The sequence below is a fragment of the Rhinatrema bivittatum genome, chromosome 4 (genome assembly GCF_901001135.1).
Source record: "Rhinatrema bivittatum chromosome 4, aRhiBiv1.1, whole genome shotgun sequence".
In the NCBI taxonomy this organism is placed as follows: Eukaryota; Metazoa; Chordata; class Amphibia; order Gymnophiona; family Rhinatrematidae; genus Rhinatrema; species Rhinatrema bivittatum.
The window spans coordinates 476,834,200-476,857,232 of NC_042618.1; the positions used below are offsets into that span (position 1 = coordinate 476,834,200).

Consider the following 23,033-nt stretch of genomic DNA (forward strand, 5'->3'; position numbering starts at 1 on the left):
TGGTCATAATAAATTTCAGAGGGAGATTTCTGATAATGGGTGAAAAACAGAGGCGGAGGAGGCAGTGGAGGGCCAGTCCTAGGTTGGGTTTGTTTCTTAATATTTTTTGTTTGTTTGTTTCTGTGGTGTGGCCTGAAGTTACATCTGTGAAAACGAGGCTATCCCCATGCCAGCGCACTGGGAGAACGTGAACACGGAGGAGCCTTACCAGGTGAGGCCTAAGCATTACATGACAGTGCGAGGAGCGCCGGAGGAGGACAGAAATGACCTGACGCTCACCTTTCTTTCCAGCTTGTTCCCTTGCTCAAGCAGACACACGAGTACAATGAAGTTGCTGATCGTTTTGGCAAAACAGTGCCTAGCGACCGCATTAAACGCGTTCAGAGAATTCAAAACATAGACTTGTGGGAGTTTTTCTGCAGGTGAGAGAACGTCTGCGCTGCTAGAAGTGTGACCCTTTTCAATGTAGGTGATATGCAAACTCTACCAGCTGGCATGCCGCTATTGCTCTTCCATTGTGCTCATGGTTCAAAACAATTTCCTAAACTCGTTACATTCATCCATCTCACTTGCTGCTTGCTTTGCTTCTGTCCTTGCTACCTCTGTTTGCTTCCCTGCGTTTCCTGTTTAACATTGCATGTAATTACTCTTGAGTCAAGGGCTCGGCTTTCTCATGGGTCCAGCCTGGAAATCAGCTTTCAGGCTCCCAGGTCCCCTCATGTGGCACGGTGTGACCAGCTGGTGAGTTTACCTGTAGGAAGTGCACTGCAGCCTCGGTTTGCTTAAAAAAAAAAATTCAAAAGAAATGTCATGCATCAAAAAAAAATGTATTGCAGCCTTTCATATTGGAGCCAGGCAAGGATGTGCTTAATACCCCAAAAGGAGAGTGTTTTAATAGGGAGGTGGGGGAGAGTTTTGGGGAGTTTATTATTACTGTAAATGTGATTTCTGCTAGCTGCTTATCGTGTATTAACAGTTTTGGGGCAAGCAGGATGACTCAGAAATCACCTGAAAGCCATTTGGCTGCCTGAGTCTGCCAGCTCCGCAAGGGGAATCAGAAAAGTCTGGGCTTTGCTTTCCGAGAATCGTCTGGCTAATCCACTCTTGGCATCTTGAGCCAAGGGAACCCTTTAGGTGCGATTTTTAAGTCAAAGATACTTGTTAACGCCAGTCCATGATCATTTTAAGGAGGACATGGCTAGAAGTGGTGCCGCCTCCTCTGTAGGATCAGTTAGAGCGGGTCTCCAGATCTGACCCAGGAAGCTTAGCTATATTTTTCTGTTTGGTAGGAATGAGAGAATCCGTGATGTGATATTGGAAAGACAAATTTCTCTTCCAGGTGGGCAGGGTGAGGTCACTTTTCAATAAGGCCCTGAATACTAGTCATTTGTAACCTATCATTAAAATCATCCATTGTACCTGAAGACTGGAGGGTGGCCAATGTAACCCCAATATTTAAAAAAGGCTCCAGGGGTGATCCAGGTAACTATAGACCAGTGAGCCTGACTTCAGTGCCTGGAAAAATAGTGGAAACTATTCTCAAGATCAAAATTGTAAAGCATATAGAAAGACATGATTTAATGGAACATAGTCAACATGGATTTACCCAAGGGAAGTCTTGCCTAACAAATCTGCATCATTTTTTGAAGGGGTTAATAAACATGTGGATAAAGGGGAACCAGTAGATGTAGTGTATTTGGATTTTCAGAAGGCGTTTGACAAAGTCCCTCATGAGAGGCTTCTACGAAAACTAAAAAGTCATGGGATAGGAGGCGATGTCCTTTCGTGTATTACAAACTGGTTAAAAGACAGGAAACAGAGAGTAGGATTAAATGGTCAATTTTCTCAGTGGAAAAGGGTAAACAGTAGAGTGCCTCAGGGATCTGTACTTGGACCAGTGCTTTTCAATATATATATAAATGATCTGGAAAGGAATACGACGAGTGAGGTTATCAAATTTGCGGATGATACAAAATTATTCAGAGTAGTTAAATCACAAGCAGACTGTGATACATTGCAGGAGTACCTTGCAAGACTTGAAGATTGGGCATCCAAATGGCAGATGAAATTTAATGTGGACAAGTGCAAGGTGTTGCATATAGGGAAAAATAACCGTTGCTGTAGTTATACGATGTTAGGTTCCATATTAGGAGCTACCACCCAGGAAAAAGATCTAGGCATCATAGTGGATAATACTTTAAAATTGTCAGCTCAGTGTGCTGCAGCAGTCAAAAAATAAAATAGAATGTTAGGAATTATTAGGAAGGGAATGGTTAATAGAACGGAAAATGTCATAATGCCTCTGTATCGCTCCATGGTGAGACCACACCTTGAATACTGTGTACAATTCTGGTCGCCGCATCTCAAAAAAGATATAGTTGCGATGGAGAAGGTACAGAGAAGGGCAACCAAAATGATAAAGGGGACGAAACAGCTTCCCTATGAGGAAAGGCTGAAGAGATTACGGCTGTTCAGCTTGGAGAAGAGACGGCTGAGGGGGGATATGATAGAGATCTTTAAGATCATGAGAGGTCTTGAACGAGTAGATGTGACTCGGTTATTTTCACTTTCGAATAATAGAAGGACTAGGGAGCATTCCATGAAGTTAGCAAGTAGCACATTTAAGACTAATCAGAGAAAATTCTTTTTCACTCAACGCACAATAAAGCTCTGGAATTTGTTGCCAGAGGATGTGGTTAGTGCAGTTAGTGTAGCTGGGTTCAAAAAAGGTTTGGATAAGTTCTTGGAGGAGAAGTCCATTAATGGCTATTAATCAATTTTACTTAGGGAATAGCCACTGCTATTAATTGCATCAGTAGCATGGGATCTTCTTAGTGTTTGGGTAATTGCCAGGTTCTTGTGGCCTGGTTTTGGCCTCTGTTGGAAACAGGATGCTGGGCTTGATGGACCCTTGGTCTGACCCAGCATGGCAATTTCTTAATACCCGACCAAGCCAGCCAAATTAATCTTCTTTTCAGCTGAGTAGGACTAAATGGTCAATTTTCTCAGTGGAAAAGGGTAAACAGTGGAGTGCCTCAGGGATCTGTACTTGGACCGGTGCTTTCAATATATATATATAATGATCTGGAAAGGAATACGACGAGTGACGTTATCAAATTTGCGGATGATACAAAATTATTCAGAGTAGTTAAATCACAAGCAGTCTGTGATACATTACAGGAGGACCTTGCAAGACTAGAAGATTGGGCATCCAAATGGCAGATGAAATTTAATGTGGACAAGTGCAAGGTGATGCATATAGGGAAAAATAACCCTTGCTGTAGTTACACGATATTAGGTTCCATATTAGTAGCTACCACCCAAGAAAGAGATCTAGGCGTCATAGTAGATAATACATTGAAATCGTCGGCTCAGTGTGCTGCAGCAGTCAAAAAAGCAAATAGAATGTTAGGAATTATTAGGAAGGGAATGGTTAATAAAATGGAAAATGTCATAATGCCTGCCTCTATATCGCTCCATGGTGTGACCACACCTTGAATACTGTGTACAATTCTGGTCGCCGTATCTCAAAAAAGATATAGTTGCGATGGTGAAGGTACAGAGAAGGGCAACCAAAATGATAAAGGGGATGGAACAGCTCCCCTATGAGGAAAGGCTGAAGAGGTTAGGGCTGTTCAGCTTGGAGAAGAGACGGCTGAGGGGGGATATGATAGAGGTCTTTAAGATCATGAGAAGTCTTGAACGAGTAGATGTGACTCAGTTATTTTCACTTTCGAATAATAGAAGGACTAGGGAGCATTCCATGAAGTTAGCAAGTAGCACATTTAAAACTGATCGAAGAAAATTCTTTTTCACTCAACGCACAATAAAGCTCTGGAATTTGTTACCAGAGGATGTGGTTAGTGCAGTTAGTGTAGCAGGGTTCAAAAAAGGTTTGGATAAGTTCTTGGAGGAGAAGTCCATTAATGGCTATTAATCAGTTTTACTTAGGGAATAGCCACTGCTTTTAATTGCATCAGTAGCATGGGATCTTCTTAGTGTTTGGGTAATTGTCAGGTTCTTGTGGCCTGGTTTGGCCTCTGTTGGAAACAGGATGCTGGGCTTGATGGACCCTTGGTCTGACCCAGCATGGCAATTTCTTATGTTCTTATGTACTGTGCAACGATATAAAAAAAAACTGTACAAATAAATAAATAAACTTATCCAGCTAATTTAAACAGATTAGGCTGGACATCACCATTTATCCAGCTAATTTAAACAGATTAGGCTGGACATCACCACTTATCCAGCTAATTGAACCAGATAAGGCTGGACATCACCACTTATCTAGCTAATTGAACCAGATAAGGCTGGACATCACCACTTACCCAGTTTATTTAATCAGATAAGGCTGGACATCACCACTTATCCAGCTTATTTAACCAGATAAGGCTGGACATCACCACTTATCGGGCTTATTTAACCAGATAAGGCTGGACATCTCCACTTACCCAGCTAATTAAACAGATAAGGCTTGACATCACCACTTATCCAGCTAATTTAACCAGATAAGTCTGGACATCACCACTTATCCAGCTTATTTAACCAGATAAGGCTGGACATCTCTACTTACCCAGCTAATTTAAACAGATAAGGCTGGACATCACCACTTATCCAGCTAATTTAAACAGATAAGGCTGGACATCACCACTTATCCAGCTTATTTAACCAGATAAGGCTGGACATCACTACTTGTCCAGCTTATTTAACCAGATAAGGCTGGACATCACCACTTACCCAGCTTATTTAACCAGATAAGGCTGGACATCACCACTTACCCAACTAATTTAACCAGATAAGGCTGGATATCACCACTTTACCCATCATAGCATGGGTTCCGAAAGCACTACAGCACCGAAACACTTTTACTTGCACTAACAGATATACTAAGAGGATTCGACAGCGGAAAACATTACATTCTGATATTACTGGATTTATCAGCAGCATTTGACACAGTGAATCACAAAATACTAATAAAAAGGCTTGAAGAAATTGGATTACATGGTAAAACAATCACATAGTTCAGGTCATATCTAAATAACAGAACATTTCAAGTACAAATTAAAAACACTCTATCTGAAAAAATTACTCTAAAATCAGGAGTTCCACAAGGGTCAGCACTCTCAGCTACTCTTTTTAACGTATATCTACTTCCACTATGCTATCTCCTTGCAGGACTAGGAATCTTACACTATGTTTACGCCGATGACATTCAATTAATCCTACCAATAGAGGACACTATTGAAAAAACAATAAGTTTAGCCATTATGTATCTAGACATTATAAAACACCTACTCAACCAAATGGAGCTGATAATTAACATCGATAAAACTGAATTCATACACTTAGAAAGAAAGAGCATGAATATCACACAAACTCCAATAATTCTTAACAGTAACCAAAAAATTGAATTAGCCGACAAGGTATGCAACCTTGGAGTAATAATCGACACAGAGCTAAACTTCAAACAGCACATAACACTAAAGGTTAAAGAAGGGTATGCTAAACTCATGATACTCAGAAAACTTAAGCCATTGCTCTCACTACCAAACTTTCGCACAGTGCTCCAATCACTGATATTTGCAAGCACCGATTACTGTAATGCTTTACTACTTGGTTTACCCTACACTACGATAAGACCACTGCAAATATTACAAAACTCCGCAGCTAGAATTCTCACTGTAAAAAGTAGAAAAGATCACATCACAGATACACTGGCCGAACTACATTGGCTACCCATAGAACAAAGAGTGATGTTCAAAGCTCTTTGCACAATACATAAGCTAATCCATGATGAAAAAGCAGAATGGCTGAACACAGCACTTCGAGTACACATTCCACATAGAAATTTAAGATCAGCAAACAAAGCCCTCTTAACCATTCCTCCTGTGAAAACAGCAAGACTAACCCAGGTTAGGGAACGCGCACTGTCCCTGGCAGGTCCCATATTATGGAACACAATGCCCCTTGATATAAGACTCCAGAGAAATCATAAACTTTTCAAAACACACCTCAAAACCTGGCTTTTCACACAAGCCTTCAAGAAAGAGAACGACGCAAGCAAATAAATAAGGATAAGCGGACTTAGAGCACCCAGCTCACAACTTCCAGATTCTACCTGGAAATTATTTTATCCCTCGTATAATTGTAGTCAAACCGATAGGTTGAATAGCAATAAAACATACAATCCCCCATGAGAATTTCATCAATGAAAATTCCACGTCATAAACCATACTTTACTTAATGTCGTATTGTTACCGAATAATAATGGCACCCTGTATTTAAAGTATGATCTATATTTCCTTGAGATATGTGCCCTATTTTAAACCGTTATGATGGTAAATAACTTAATGACGGTATATAAAAACTTTTTAATAAATAAATAATTTAACCAGATGATGCTGGATATCACCACTTACCCAGCTAATTTAACTAGATAAGACTGGACATCACCACTTATCCAGCTTATTTAACCAGATAAGGCTGGACATCACCACTTATCCAGCTTATTTAACCAGATAAGGCTGGACATCTCCACTTACCCAGCTAATTTAACCAGATAAGGCTGGACATCACCACTTATCCAGCTTATTTAACCAGATAAGGCTGGACATCTCCACTTACCCAGCTAATTTAACCAGATAAGGCTGGACATCACCACTTATCCAGCTAATTTAACCAGATAAGGCTGGACATCTCCACTTATCCAGCTTATTTAACCAGATAAGGCTGGACATCCCCACTTATCCAGCTTATTTAACTAGATAAGGCTGGACATCACCACTTATCCAGCTTATTTAACCAGATAAGGCTGGACATCTCCACTTACCCAGCTTATTTAACCAGATAATGCTGGACATCTCCACTTACCCAGCTTATTTAACCAGATAATGCTGGGCATCTCCACTTACCCAGCTAATTTAAACAGATAAGGCTGGACATCACCATTTATCCAGCTAATTTAAACAGATAAGGCTGGACAATCACCACTTATCCAGCTTATTTAACCAGATAAGGCTGGACATCACCACTTATCCAGCTTATTTAACCAGATAAGGCTGGACATCACCACTTATCCAGCTAATTTAGCTAGGTATTTATTTATTTATTTATTTAGCATTTTTTTATATACCGATGCATAGCAGAGTTGCCTTCACTCCGGTTTACATACAGAACAACTTGTTACATTGAACGATGTTTGAAATTGAAAAATATAAAAAATTAACAATGATGAGCAAAGACATAACAAGGAGAATGAGTATAACAGGATAACACAGGGTGGAAACCCTGAGTAGGTGAACAGAGATATCTGGGAACAATGAAAAACAGAGGACATCTGCATCATGAAACAGGGAGATTGATTGTAGGAGATTTTGAAAGATAGCAGGATATGTTAATGTACTATAAGTTCATTGAGTGCAGTCTTTAAAAGATTGGCTGAGTAGCCAGGATTTTAGGTCTTTTTTGAATGATTTTAAGTTTTCTTGATTGGTGAGGAAATGAGGTAATGAATTCCAAAGTTTAGGGCCAATAATGGAAAGGGCTCTGTTTCTGGTGGAGGATAATTTGGCCTGTGGGAGTGAGGGAATCACAAGTTGGATTTTACTAGTCGTTCTTGTTGTTCGTTGAGAGCAATGTAAGTGAATGATGTCATCAAAGGTGGAGTAATCGGCTTTGTATATAGCATTGTGAAGAATAGAGAGAACTTTGAATTCTACTCTTTTTTCAATAGGGAGCCATTGTAATTGATTGAGAACAGGTGTAATGTGATCGGTTTTTCTTTTACCTGTTAGTACTCTGACTGCAGCGTTCTGAAGGAGCTGTAGGGGTCTCAAAGAAGATTTAGGAAGGCCAATCAAAAGGGAGTTGCTGTAATCCAGACTGGAAAATAAGAGGGCTTGTAGGACGGTTTTGAAATTGTGGGGGTGAAGCAGAGGTTTTAGATGTTTTAATATTTGAAGTTTGTAGAAGCCTTCTTTTATTTTTGTAGCGATGTGTTTTTTGTAGTTTAGGTCAATGTCTAACCAAAATCCCAGGTCTTTAACGCTCTCTTTAAGATGGACGAGGGTCTTATCAAAGTGGAAGGGAGGAATTGTTTTATGATCAGGACTTTTTTTGGCAATTAGGATACATTCAGTTTTGCTGGTATTTAGACATAGTTTGAGATGAATTAGCATGTTTCTGATTGTGTCTGGTATGGCTGGACATCACCACTTACCCAGCTAATTTAGCCAGGTAAGGCTGGACATCACCACTTACCCAGCTAATTTAACCAGATAAGGCTGGACATCACCACTTACCCAGCTAATTTAGCCAGGTATGGCTGGACATCACCACTTACCCAGCTAATTTAACCAGGTAAGGCTGGACATCACCACTTACCCAGCTAATTTAACCAGGTAAGGCTGGATATCACCACTTACCCAGCTAATTTAACCAGATAAGGCTGGACATCACCACTTACCCAGCTAATATAACCAGATAAGGCTGGACATCACCACTTACCCAGCTAATTTAACCAGGTAAGGCTGGACATCACCACTTACCCAGCTATAATTTAACCAGGTAAGGCTGGATATCACCACTTATCCAGCTAATTTGCCCCTCCCCATTATGCCTCTGTCCCAGCCACCATTTACTCTGATCACTGCTTAGCTGGCTAAGTATTTATCTGGCGAAGTGTTGGCCACTGATCAGGGCTGATATAAAGATGTTGTCATTTAGCCGAAGTCCCAACTTATCCAGCTCTTTGGCAATGAGAATCAACCTCAAAGTGTATTTATAATAGTAATTCCTTCCTGTGGTGCATTGCTGTCAGCTAATTCCCTGTCCGGATTACAGATCAGAGACTGCCGGTGATTGCTGAAATATTTACAAGAATACAAGAGTTGCAAGAATGGTAAAGCAGCAGTGTTTGAGAGGAAGCGCATATCTGTTGCTCGCGCGCCGTAGTGTTTGACGAATGCAGGTGGCAGGCAGCAGTGATGACTCTGCTTCAGGTGAAAGCCTTTTATAGCCGAAGTCTTTACACTGCTGCCCTCACAAAAGTCAGTCGTGACCTGATGTCCCTATTTTATAACGAGAGGAGAAACATTTTGCTAATGAGACCCATCAGGTGTTGTGGGATTGGTCCCATGTCATGGCTGCTCGTGTTGGTTCAGGCAGGGGAATAGGAGGGGGCAGCACCATAAGGGAAACCCTTCAAGGTAAGATAATTAGTGGGAGACAGCGAGCCCTCTAAAGAAGGATTTTTGTTCCAGAGATTCTCACATTTATGAATATTCTGTCCTTTGAGGTGTTTTCTGCTTCAGTTTGTGTAAAAGGCGCATGGATGTAAAACAGTGAATCGTTTTCCAGGAAAAAAGCTCAGCTGAAGAAGAAAAGGGGTGTCTCTGAAATTAACGAGAAGATGTTGTTTCACGGCACCAGTAACGAGTTTGTGGAAGCGATATGCATTCATAACTTTGATTGGAGAGTAAATGGCATCCACGCCGCTATATATGGAAAAGGTAGGCACTGTTCTCTCATCTCCACATTTAGTAAAATTTTTGTTGCTTGTAGGTTATAGATATTTATTATTCATTTGTTTTAAGCCATCATACAGACCATTTAATAGCGTTACACAGTCATGAGAACAGGCAGGGGTGAGGCGACAGTCCCAGGCAGCAGAATTTCAAGGCAGCAGGAATTGTCCACCCAAATACCCCTGTGCTGGCTGCCTCACCTTGCATTCAAACGTAGCACGCCCGGCAGAGTGGGACGATGATGTGCCCGTGGGTTTCCCGCACGCCGCAGATAGCAAGAAGACCCGCGCATCGGCACCGCCCGAAATGATGGCGTTCTGCAGTAGCACCGTAGGATGAACTACCCGTGGGGATCTTAGGTTCCGCGGGCAGGAAGAGGACACGCCATGGCTGGCGTGGGAAGATGAGCTGTCTGCAGATTTCCCATACCTCGCAGGCAGAAAGAAGACATGCGTGGTGCTGCTGCTGCCGCCGCCAAATGATAACATCCTGTGGGGATCCCCGGCGATTGCAGGCAGGAAGACGGGCAGCGGCACCAGAAGGTGAAAGTGCCCATGGGGATCCCATCCACAACGGGCCAGAAGGAAATGAAAGCTTGGGAGGATGTGACTTGGAGAGTGAGTGGGGATGAAAGGGGTGACGGGGGTGAGCGACTGGGAAGAGAAGGGATGAGCGAAAAGACATGGAAAGGGGGGTGAGAGAGGGAGAGGAGGAAAAGGACTGGGAGGTGAGTGGGAAGGGGAGGGTGTGTGAATGAATGGAAAGGTGTTGTTAATGAGGTAGAAATGTGGGAACAATGGTGGGGAGCAACACTGCATGGAGGGAGGGGTTATGAGTGGGAGAGAGTGCAGAGGAAGGGCTGGGCGGCTGCTTAAAACATCAGTTTTGGGGGTAGCACAGTAGTGACAAGACTGTAGCGACTGCGGCTTTCTGTTCTTCCCTCCAGCATGGGGCTGGAAGAGGAATTTGTGTCTCGCGGGCCCACATTGGTAAGGGGAAGGAGATTCAGTCATTGGGGTCGGAAGAAGCAGGAGCAGCACCAGCGCACATGGCTAGAAGAAAGGAGCAGGAGTAAGGTCGGCCTGAGGAGTCATCTCGGCTATGTGGGCTGAAGGTGGAGGCTGCTGCCTGCTGCTTGTGCCTTCTGGAAATGGAGAAGAGTGAGCAAGTGTGTGTGTATGAGAGAAGGAACCTGTGTGTCTTAGTGTGTGTATGAGAGAAGGAACCTGTGTGTCTTAGTGTGTGCATGAGAGAAGGAACCTACCAGTATGTGTGTTATTTATTTATTTGTTGATTTTTATATACCGACATTCGTCGGAACATCATGCTGGTTTACATTGTAACAAATTAACAAGAGAGTGAAATACAATAAACAGGGATGTGGAAGGAACCTATGTGTCTTAATGTGTGTATGAGAGAAGGAACCTATGTATGTTGGTGTGTGCATATGAGAGAAGGAACCTATGTGTTAGTGTGTGTATGAGAGAAGGAACCTATGTGTGTTAGAGAGAAGGAACCTACCGCTATGTGTGTTAGTGTGTGTATTAGAGAAGTTCCCTGTACGTACCCGGATCAGTCCAGACCGTGGGTTGAGCCTCCTGTCCAGCAGATGGAGACAGACCAAAACTAAAAGGGTATCCTATATTAGGACAGAGCCTACCCTGCATCCCTTCAGTATTTATCTGTCTCCAGCAGATGTAGGCAGCTCACCTTGCGGTTCCTTTTCTTCATTACTTTATCTTTACCCTGCGGGGTTTATTTCTCTATATTGCTCAAGCAAGTATTCTTCTCATTTATATTTAACTTATATTTTTATATTTAAAAAAAAATGTTTTTTTCTGAAGTCTTAAAACACATGAGCTGGTTTCGCGACTGTAACCGCCGCATCTGGAGGGACCTCGACCCCCAGTTCCATTAGGAGAAAAGGAAGGAGGGGCTCCAGCTCCACCCCTTGAAACCAAAGGAGCACCCGGAGAGTCATCCCCTTAGAGGGGGACCCAGGAGAGAGAAATCCGCATCCGGATCCTGGCCCGGATAGCGCTGTCTCCTCGCTTTGGCGGGGCCTAGATGGGCTTGCCCCTTGAGTTACCTCAGTCTAGGCTCCCTTCCCGGTGACCAGTGTAATTGGGGCAGTACTGGTGGTCCAGTCACTCCCCCTAAATACCTGCCTTGGCTCCGGGACATTTTAATTCCCCGGCAGCACTAACAGAGAAGCTCATTCCCCTGTCTTACAAAAAAAAAAAAAAGAGAAACTCTAAGTTGAGATCTTTAAGTGTAACAGAAGGCAGATGGTTTACCTCTGGTTCAGTCAGAGAAGGGAGCGGGCAGGGTTCGATCGCCTGCACTCGCTCCTCTCTCCAGCACTGCTCAGCTGTTTTCCCCTGCTCGGCATTTTCCCGCGGCTCGGCCCTGTCAGTCATGCCGCAAGCTCTTTCCTGTTTATCCCGCGGGGAGCTTTCGCTACGGCTCCTCCGCGAGGGGGTTTGTGCTGGTTGCCTGCCGTGCGGGGAGGGTCCCTCCATGGCACAGAGTCAGTCAGTGACCTGAGGCGTTTCTTTTGTCGCATGGCCAGGCCGTTCCCGTCTCAGCAAACCGCGGACATTTTAGTTTTTCGTGCAACTCCCGATTTGGTGCTGCAGGGGGGAGGGGATTCTGATTTGTAAGTTTCCCTAGCCAATTTGAGTCCGATGCCCTCCTAATGAGGACCCTGACACCACCCCCCCCCCCCTCCTAGGAAACTAAGGCCATGTTTTTTCTTAAGGATTTTGTGCTGTTGCTGCACAAAGCTCCTCTGGCTAATTTTTCACAAGGATGAGGACCCTCCCCTAGAACATAAGAACATGCCATACTGGGTCAGACCAAGGGTCCATCAAGCCCAGCATCCTGTTTCCAACAGTGGCCAATCCAGGCCATAAGAACCTGGCAAGTACCCAAAAACTAAGTCTATTCCATGTAACCATTGCTAATGGCAGTGGCTATTCTCTAAGGGGTAGATTTTAAAAGAAGCGCGATCAGCCTACTTTTGCTTGCGCATCAGACTCAAGCAAAAGTACGCTGGATTTTAGTAGATACGCGCGGAGCCGCGCGTATCCACTAAAATCCCTGGATCGGCGCGCGCAAGGCTATTGATTTTGTATAGCCGGCGCGCGCCGAGCCGCGCTGCCTAACCCGTTCCCTCCAAGGCCGCTCCGAAATCGGAGCGGCCTCGGAGGGAACTTTCCTTTGCCCTCCCCTCACCTTCCCCTCCCTTCCCCTACCTAACCCACCCGCCCGGCCCTGTCTAAACCCCCCCCTTACCTTTGTCGGGGGATTTACGCCTCCCGGAGGGAGACGTAAATCCCCGCGCGCCAGAGGGCCTCCTGCACGCCGGGCCGCAACATGGGGGCGGGTACGGAGGGCGCGGCCGCGCCCCCGGACCGCCCCGGGCCGTAGCCACGCCTCCGTACCCGCCCCCAAAACGCTCCCGACACGCCCCCGAAACGCCACGACGACCGGGCCCGCCCCCCGACACGCCCCCCTCCGAAAACCCCGGGACGTACGCGAGTCCCGGGGTCTGCGCGCGCCGGTAGGCCTATGTAAAATAGGCTTACCGGCGCGCAGGGCCCTGCTCGCGTAAATCCGGGCGGATTTACGCGAGCAGGGCTCTTAAAATCCGCCCCTAAGTGAACTTAATAGCAGGTAATGGACTTCTCCTCCAAGAACTTATCCAATCCTTTTTTAAACACAGCTATACTAACTGCACTAACCACATCCTCTGGCAACAAATTCCAGAGTTTAATTGTGCGTTGAGTAAAAAAGAACTTTCTCCGATTAGTTTTAAATGTGCCCCATGCTAACTTCATGGAGTGCCCCCTAGTCTTTCTACTATCCGAAAGAGTAAATAACCAATTCACATCTACCCGTTCTAGACCTCTCATAATTTTAAACATCGCTATCATATCCCCCCTCAGCTGTCTCTTCTCCAAGCTGAAAAGTCCTAACCTCTTTAGTCTTTCCTCATAGGGGAGCTGTTCCATTCCCCTTATCATTTTGGTTGCCCTTCTCTGTACCTTCTCCATCGCAATTATATCTTTTTTGAGATGCGGCGACCAGAATTGTACACAGTATTCAAGGTGCGGTCTCACCATGGAGCAATACAGAGGCATTATGACATTTTCCGTTTTATTCACCATTCCCTTTCTAATAATTCCCAACATTGTTTGCTTTTTTGACTGCCGCAGCACACTGAACCGACGATTTCAATGTGTTATCCACTATGACGCCTAGATCTCTTTCTTGGGTTGTAGCACCTAATATGAAACCCAACATTGTGTAATTATAGCATGGGTTATTTTTCCCTATATGCATCACCTTGCACTTGTCCACATTAAATTTCATCTGCCATTTGGATGCCCAATTTTCCAGTCTCACAAGGTCTTCCTGCAATTTATCACAATCTGCTTGTGATTTAGCTACTCTGAACAATTTTGTGTCATCTGCATATTTGATTATCTCACTCGTCGTATTTCTTTCCAGATCATTTATAAATATATTGAAAAGTAAGGGTCCCAATACAGATCCCTGAGGCACTCCACTGTCCACTCTCTTCCACTGAGAAAATTGTCCATTTAATCCTACTCTCTGTTTCCTGTCTTTTAGCCAGTTTGCAATCCACGAAAGGACATCGCCACCTATCCCATGACTTTTTACTTTTCCTAGAAGCCTCTCATGAGGAACTTTGTCAAATGCCTTCTCAAAATCCAAGTATACTACATCTACCGGTTCACCTTTATCCACGTGTTTATTAACTCCTTCAAAAAAGTGAAGCAGATTTGTGAGGCAAGACTTGCCTTGGGTAAAGCCATGCTGACTTTGTTCCATTAAACCATGTCTTTCTATATGTTCTGTGATTTTAATGTTTAGAACACTTTCCACTATTTTTCCTGGCACTGAAGTCAGGCTAACTGGTCTGTAATTTCCCGGATCACCCCTGGAGCCCTTTTTAAATATTGGGGTTACATTTGCTATCCTCCAGTCTTCGGGTACAATGGATGATTTTAATGATAGGTTACAAATTTTTACTAATAGGTCTGAAATTTCATTTTTTAGTTCCTTCAGAACTCTGGGGTATATACCATCCCGTCCAGGTGATTTACTGCTCTTCAGTTTGTCAATCGCGGAAATCATTTAATCTTTCCGCGATGGCCTTATCTTCTCTAAGTGCTCCTTTAACCCCTCGATCATCTAACGGTCCAACTGACTCCCTCACAGGCTTTCTGCTTCGGATATATTTAAAAAGTTTTTACACTGAGTTTTTGTCTCTACAGCCAACTTCTTTTCAAATTCTCTCTTAGCCTGTCTTATCAATGTCTTACATTTAACTTGCCAACGTTTATGCATTATCCTATTTTCTTCTGTTGGATCCTTCTTTCAGTTTTTGAATGAATATCTTTTGGCTAAAATAGCTTCTTTCACCTCCCCTTTTAACCATGCCGGTAATCGTTTTGTCTTCTTTCCACCTTTCTTAATGTGTGGAATACATCTGGACTGTGCTTCTAGAATGGTATTTTTTAACAATGACCACACCTCTTGGACATTTTTTACTTTTGTAGCTGCTCCTTTCAGTTTTTTCTAACAATTTTTCTCATTTTATCAAAGTTTCCCTTTTGAAAGTTTAGCACGAGAGCCGTGGATTTGCATACTGTTCCTTTTCCAGTCATTAATTCAAATCTGATCATATTATGATCACTATTGCCAAGCGGCCCCACCACCATTACCTCTCTCACCAAGTCCTGTGCTCCACTGAGAATTAGATCTAAAATTGCTCCCTCTCTCGTCGGTTCCTGAACCAATTGCTCCATAAAGCTATCATTTATTCTATCCAGGAACGTTATTTATTTATTTATTTATTTAGATTCTTTTTTTATGCCGAAGTATAGCAGAGTGCCTTCACCCCGGTTTACAGCAAAACAACTTCGTACATGAAACATGTTGTAACGTCAGTACAAATAAGTGTTAGTTAACATCTCTGTAAAGGCAGAGAATAACAGATTAGTAGATAACAATTTACAAATCAATTTAGATGGTTCTTAGTAAGGAAGGTTTGGGATACAAAATGATAAAGGCTAAGGTTATCCAGATCAGACTGTGAATGATTGTCTAAACAACCATGTTTTGAGTTCTTTTTTGAATGATTTGGAGTCTCTGATAGAACTTAGGTAAGATGGAATAGAGTTCCATTCTTTAGGACCTGCTATGGAGAAGGCTCTATTTCTCGTAATGGCAAGTTTCGCAGATGATAGGAGGGGAATGATTAATTGCAATTTGTCATTAGTCCTTGTTGAGCGGGGTGATTTGTGAATTGCGATCATATTATCCAGGGAAGAATTGTTACCTTTGTAAATTTCATTATGTAGCCAATGTAGGTTTTTTAGGGTTGGTGAGATGTGATCATATCTCCTCTTGCCAGTGAGAACTTGAGCAGCGGCATTCTGCAGTAATTGTAAAGGTTTCAGTGTGGATTTAGGTAGCCCAATGAAAAGTGCGTTGCAATAATCAAGGCTAGAGAAAATGAGAGTTTGTAGAACAGTTCTAAAATCGTTCGGGTACAGAAGAGGTTTGAGATGTTTGAGAATCTGGAGTTTGTGAAAGCCTTCTCTCGTTTTTATTGCTATGCATTTTTTGAGGTTCAGTTCATTATCTAGCCAAATACCTAGATCTTTTATTGGATTCTTCATTTGAGTGTTAATGTTGTCAATTTGAATGTAGGGCATTTGAGAAGATTGTTCTGAGTGGTTTCTTTTTATTAGGATCCATTCAGTTTTGTTCATATTTAAGCATAGCTTTACTTGGTTCAGAAATATTTTGATCGATTTTAGGTAGTTTACTGAGATGCTAATGGCGTCTTCAACGCTTCTCTCTAGCATGTCCTGATGGTACATTTACCCAGTCAATATTGGGGTAATTGAAGTCTCCCATTATTACTGCACTACCAATTTGGTTAGCTTCCCTAATTTCTCTTAGCATTTCACTGTCCGTCTCACCATCTTGACCAGAACAGATTCCACGAATGCCCACTCCGCTCGCTACGGTGGGGCCGGATGCGCCAAGCTCAGTCAGGATTAGGCTGGTTCCGGGGGTACACCCCCCCCCCAGATCCGCCTCAGCTCCGGGCCAGGATCCGGATGCGGATTTATCTCTCCCGGGTCCCCCTCTGAGGGGATGACTCCCCGGGTGCTCCATTGGTTTCAAGGGGTGGAGCTGTAGCCCCTCCTTCCTTTTCTACTAATGGAACAGGATGTCGAGGTCCCTCCAGATGCGGCGGTTCAGTCACGATGCCAGCTCATGTGGGTCCGGTCCTGGCGGGACTCAGGGCGCCTCCACGTACCTTCCGGTTCCATCCCATGCACAAGCTGCTGCTCCTCTGGGATGGGAAGCTCCCAAGATGGGGTTCCGCGTGGGGAGGGCTATGGACTAGCTCTATCCTCTTCCCGGCAACTGCCTGGAGATGCTTAAAATTCCTAAGGTGTATTCTTCCATCTCTGCGGTCACCGAGCCCACCACTATCCAGGTGGTAGGCTCCACCGCTCTTAACGATGGCCAAGACCGGACGCCTGAATTTTCCTCAGGCGAATCTTCGAAGTCTTCGTTCTGGGCTTCTGGATGACGATCTGCAGCAGTCTCATGCAGCAGGCAAGCCTTAGGTGGGCTCAACAATTGCTCGGCACCCAGAACCTCCCGTCTGCAGAGGCGGAGCAGGCTGAACGACTGGCGGGTGCTGTGGCGTATGGGGCGGACGCTCTCTACGACCTCCGTGTACTTTCCAAAGCAATGGTCTCCCTGTGTCAGCCACAGGCCTCTTCTGGCCGCGCAACTGGTCGGCGGACCCCCTTTTCCAGTCTCAATTGGGCACACTTCCTTCCAAAGGTAAGTTGCTTTTGGTGAGGACCTGGAGCAGCTTATTGAATCCTGGGGTGAGTATTTGCTCCATAAGCTGTCGGAGGACCGCCCTCAGCAGGATCTTTCTTCCTGCACATTCTTCCGCAAAGCCCGCTTCCCAATGAGATCCGGCCAGCCTCCGGTGGACATCTCTCCCGTTTTTTGCAGGAGTGGGTCAAAGATCACATCGGACCAGTGGGTCCTCGAGGTCATAGAGAAGATTTATGCTTTCGGAGCTTGCTCGAGTTCTGCCGGATTTGCACATCATCTCTCCTGGCAGGCATTGGAAGCAGGCGGCTATCTGCCAGACTCTCACCAGGCTCCAGGATCTGGGAGCCGTAGTCCCTGTTCCGGTGGAGGAACAAGGCGTCGGCCAGTATTTCATCTTCTTCGTCGGGCCCAGGAAGGACAGTTCTTCCGTCCCATTTTGGATCTCAGGAGGGTCAATTGGGCCCTCAGGGTACCCCGTCTCTGCCTGGAAACCCTGAGGGCGGTGATAGCAGCGGTTCGCCCAGGCGAATATCTGGTCTCCCTCGTTTTGCCGGAGTCTTATCTCCACATACCCATTCAACGCAAGCACCAGAAGTATCTCCGCTTCCACATTCTGGGCCAACACTTCCAGTTCCGGGACCTACTCTTCGGACTCGCCACCGCTCCGCGCATCTTTACAAAGGTCATGATGGTATTGGTGGCCGTTCTCCAGTTAGAGCACTGCTCTTGTAAACCAGGGGTCCTGAGTTCAGTTCTCATCAGTGCCTTCAACTATGCTTTTTGTAAGCCAAAAAAAAAAAAAAAGCTTGTTTTATTCTGGAAGGAATACCGAGCCGGAATCTTAGTCCATCCCTGCCTGGTCGATTGGCTTGTGCGGGCAAGGTAGTTGTCTCTCTGGAATGGCGGTCGACCGGTTCCTTGCTCTTCTTTCCTCCCTTGCGGGGATAGGCAATTTTCCTAGAGCAACCTTCATCCCTCCCAGGTCCAGGAAGTTTTGGGGGCACGCTTTGATACCCGAGTCAGTATGGTATTCCTCCCGGACGCCCGGGCGCTTAATCGTATGGACCATGTGCTCAACCTTCTCTCGCTCCCATTTTCCATGGCAGGGGAGTATCTCCAGGTTCTGGGGACCATGGCCTCCGTTCTCGGCCTGGTCCCCTGAGCTTTGCGCATATGAGACCATTACAGAATGCCTCGCTCTCCCACTTGAAGCCCGTGTCTGAATGGTTTTCAGACGGTGCTACCACTTCCCGACTCTACCATCGCTGACATACAGTGGTGGCTGTTGCTAGCGCCCCTCTTCAAGGACAGGCCTTTACTCAAAGTCACCATGGATGTCAGCCTCTTAGGGTGGAGCGAAGTCGGCCTCTCCCAGGCTACGCAGAGATACTGGTCCCCAGTCCAGTCCCCCGGCGCATCAATCGCCTGGAGGCTTGAGCGGTGCTTCTGGCCCTCACGGTTTTTCTTCCTCTGATCCGCCACATACAGTGCGCGTTCCCTCAGACAATTCCACCACGGTGCTCTATAATCAATCGGCAGGGGGGCCCCAAGAGTTGCCTGGTGGCTCTCACAACTGGCAACCTCTTCGCCGGGGGCGGAACGGCACCTGGGTCGTCTGACAGCCTTCCACAGGGCAGGCAAGAGTAATGGGCAAGCCGATTGCCTCTGTCGTCACCGCCTCGATCCCGGCGTGTGGGAGTCATCAGACGGAGCAATGGATCAAATTGTTCGCAGGTGGGATCCTCCTCGCCTGGACCTCATGGCTATCTTGCGCAATGCCAAAGCTCCCAGGTTCTTCAGCTGCCGGAGGGAGCACTGCTTGGAGGGAATGGATGCCCTGAGCCTTCCGTGGCCTCACGACATCCTTCTGTACCCGTTTCCTCCGTGGCCGCTAGTGGGCACCGTTCTCAGAAGAATATAGCTTCATAGGGGTCCGGTCATTCTTGTAGCACTCGAGTGACCCTTCAGACCATGGTTCGTGGACCTGATAAACCTGGCAGCAGATAGTCCTCTCTGGCTCGTCCATCTTCCATGCCTACTCCGGCAGGGTCCCGTATTTTTTGACCAGGTGGATCGCTTCTGCCTGGTGGGTACGGCGGAGATTGAGGAAGAAGGGGTACAAAGAGGAAGTTATTTCCACTCTGCTGCTGGCTTGGAAGCCATCTACTTCTCTCGCTTATGACCGGGTCTGGAAGCTTTCGAGACTGCATGTGCAGACTCTGGCATACCAGCTTGTAAAGCCCCGATACTCCAGGTTTTTGTCTTTCTTCTTCTTAAGGACCTATCTAACGGTTGTTTTTCAGCTCCCTGTGAGTCCAAGTGTCCACCCTCGGCTCCCACTTAGGCAGCATTGTTGGTTGTTCAGTGTCGGCTCACCCGGGTGTCGTTCGTTCCTCCAAGGGGCAAAACGCTTACATCCGATGGTTCGGGCTTCTTGTCTTTCGTGGAGTCTTCACTTGATTCTTCGGGCTCCTTGTGAGGCACCTTTTCGAAGCTCTCCGCTGGCCTACTCCTTAGGATTTGATGCTTAAGGCTGCGTTTCTGGTTTCCTTCTCCCTAGCCGGTACCTTCCTTCTTGCCCAAGGTTGTTTCTTCTTTCCATGTAACTCAGTCGGTGGACCTCCCAGTTTCCTCCTGATGATATAGCGGGTACGTCGGGGGTTGTTCTTAGGTGTCTTGTTGTGCAGCGGGCTCTTTGGCCTTTTATTCCGGTTACCAATGTGTCCCGAGTCATGGCTCAGCTCTTGGTCCTCTGGAGAGGGCTCAATAGGGGCATCTAGGCTGCCAAGACCGCGATTGCTCGTTGATTGCAGGAAGCGATATCTGTCATGGCCGAGCGATTCCGGATGGTTTTCAGGCTCATTCTTTGCATTCTTAGGCTACGTCATGGGCGGAGAGTCTGGTGATCTCAGGAGATATGCAGGGCAGCTACGTGGAAGCCCCTCCATACTTTGTTAGTCTTTTCCGTCTGGATGTTCGGGCACCAGTATTTGCGTCCTTTGGACAGCAGGTCCTTCGAGTGGGACTGTCTTGATCCCACCCTATGCAGGGAAGCTTTGGTACATCCCTTGGTCTGAACTGATCCGGGTACGTAAAGGGAAAGGAAAATTAGTTCTTACCTGTTAATTTTTGTTCCTGTGGTACCACAGATCAGTCCAGACGCCCTCCCGTCTTTACTTTCCGCTCGAAGTTTTCTTCTTGTCCTTACAGGTTCTCTTGAAAGTTCTTTTCTTGGATTCTCTTTAATGGCCCCGGAAGCATCTCTTAAGATGACACTGGATACAAGAGTGCTAATTTACAGAGTTCATTCAATTATTCTATTGCTCACTTAACAATTTTATTGGTTATCTCGTTACTTGCTTGACCTTATACTCGTTGTCCTTATACTTTTCTGCTTTGACTGAAGGGATGCAGGGTAGGCTCTGTCCTGATATAGGATACCCTTCAGTTTTGGTCTGTCTCCATCTGCTGGACAGGAGGCTCAACCCACGGTCTGGACTGATCCGTGGTACTACAGGAATGAAAATTAACAGGTAAGAACTAATTTTCCTGAACCTATGTGTTAGTGTGTGTATGAGAGAAGGAACCTATGTGTGTTAGTGTGTGCATGAGAGAAGGTACCTACCGGTATGTGTTAGTGTGTGTATGAGAGAAAGAACCTATGTGTGTTAGGTTCCTTCTCCCTTTACACATACTAACACACATAGGTTCCTTCTCTTATATGCACACTAAAACATAGGTTCCTTCTCTTATATGCACACTAACACACATAGGTTCCTTCTCTCATACACACACTAACACAGGTTCTTCTCTCATACACACACTAACACATAGGTTCCTTCTCTAATACACACACTGTGTTAGGTTCCTTCTCTCATACACACACTAACACAGTGTGCGTATGAGAGAAGGAACCTATGTGTTAGTGTGTGTATGAGAGAAGGAACCTATGGTGTTAATGTGTGTATAGGAGAGAGAGCATGGGCAAAGTTTGTCTGCAGCCCCCCCCCCCCCCCCCCACTCCAGGGCAATCTCAGGGTGACTGGAAATCAAAAGATTCCAGGTATGGAGAGCAAGAAACCTTTTATTAATTTTAATGACTATTATTGTATGTTATTTAATGTGTCTGCTGTTTTGAAATTTTTATTTTTGGGAACTTTAAAAGATATGTATATGAGCTTAATTATTGAATATTTTTCAATTCATCAGTTGTGTTGAAATATTTATTCTTTTTATTAATATGGTTTTACTGTTGTGAATGATGTTTTATATTTCCTGATTTTATTATTGTTTTATGAGTAATGATGATCTATCTGTTTTTCCATTGTTGCACTGCATGCAGAGTCTGGCTTGTTGCAGTTTCTATTTCTACTTTATGATTCTTTCAGGCCGATATAATAATCCCGCGTGGAAAACGGGCACTCAGTGTTGAGTGTCCACTTTCCTAACGTGCACCCAGCCACCTCCCCTAGGCACGCGATGGAATATTTAAATGAGGGGTTGCGCTAAAAAGGAGGCGCTAGGGACAAATGTGCACCCCTAGCGCCTCCTTGGCAGTGGATGCCCAGGAGAGGTGGCTGTCAGCCAGTTAGGAAAATGGACGCTCATTAATTGAGCATCCCTTTTCCTAACCTGACTGCCAGCACATTTTTGTTTTTTTTAATTTTTTGATTCCTCCGACTTAATATTGCCACAGTATTAAGTCAGAGGACGTACAGAAAAGCAGTATTTTCTTCTTTTCTATACACTTTTTTTTGGCTGCTCAGAAATTGCCTGCTCTCGGGCATTAATTTCTGATGTAAAAATGTGCAGATTGGACGCACTTTTTTTTTTTTGTATTTGGGGGGAATAGGTAATTGCCTCATCAACATGCATTTGCATGTGATGAGCGCTATTAGTTTCGTGAAGGTTTGGTTGCGCGTTTTGGACATGCTGATCCCCATATAGTATAAGGGGATGTACATGTGCGTCCAACCGCTGGTTAAACAGTGTGCTCAGCTGAGCGTGCTGTATTGTATCAGCTTGTTTATTCTGTATTTGGTGAGGGTCTGTGTTCTGCATGTGTGATCAAGGTGAGATATTCTGCTACCATGTAATTTCTGTGTAGGGATCTATAGCAGCCTGATTTGTTCTGTTTTTTCCTAATAGGATGTGTATTGGTGTTTTAGGGCCTAGCACAGTTTTCTATGCTCTCTACTTGACCCTTAAAGCTGGAAAATTCCATATTTTAACATTATAAGCTATATTCAGTCTAAACAATTTCCAATATTCGTATGCTATCTACTGGCCAGAGTGCCACACTATGACAGACCAACTGACACAAGCCTTATGTGTGTATATAGATAGATATATCGTATATATACCGTAAATGTGTGTATATAGATAGATAGATATATCGTATATGTACCGTATGTGTGTATAGATATAGATATAAATATAGATTAATGTTTTCTGTAAACTGCTTTGAGTCCCATGTTTTGGTGGTAAAGGTGATTATATAAAAATGAATTGAAATATTTGCAGTGCTGTCTTTTCATAGGAGGGATTGTTACTGGTTGAGTGCTGGCAGTTAGTGCTGTTTCAGCATGGGAGGTTTACTGT

The 23,033-nt window shown here is 44.9% G+C and overlaps 1 protein-coding gene across 3 annotated transcripts in view; it reads left to right on the plus strand.

Annotated features, from left to right (window-relative positions):
• Positions 1-23,033, plus strand: part of PARP11 (poly(ADP-ribose) polymerase family member 11) — a 71,573-nt gene that overhangs the window by 32,786 nt on the left and 15,754 nt on the right. For all 3 annotated transcript variants that reach the window (XM_029597314.1, XM_029597313.1, XM_029597311.1), the window contains exons 5-7: positions 139-211; positions 292-422; positions 9,358-9,509. In XM_029597314.1, the coding sequence (XP_029453174.1) occupies positions 139-211; positions 292-422; positions 9,358-9,509 (356 nt within the window). The remainder of the gene's footprint in view (positions 1-138; positions 212-291; positions 423-9,357; positions 9,510-23,033) is intronic.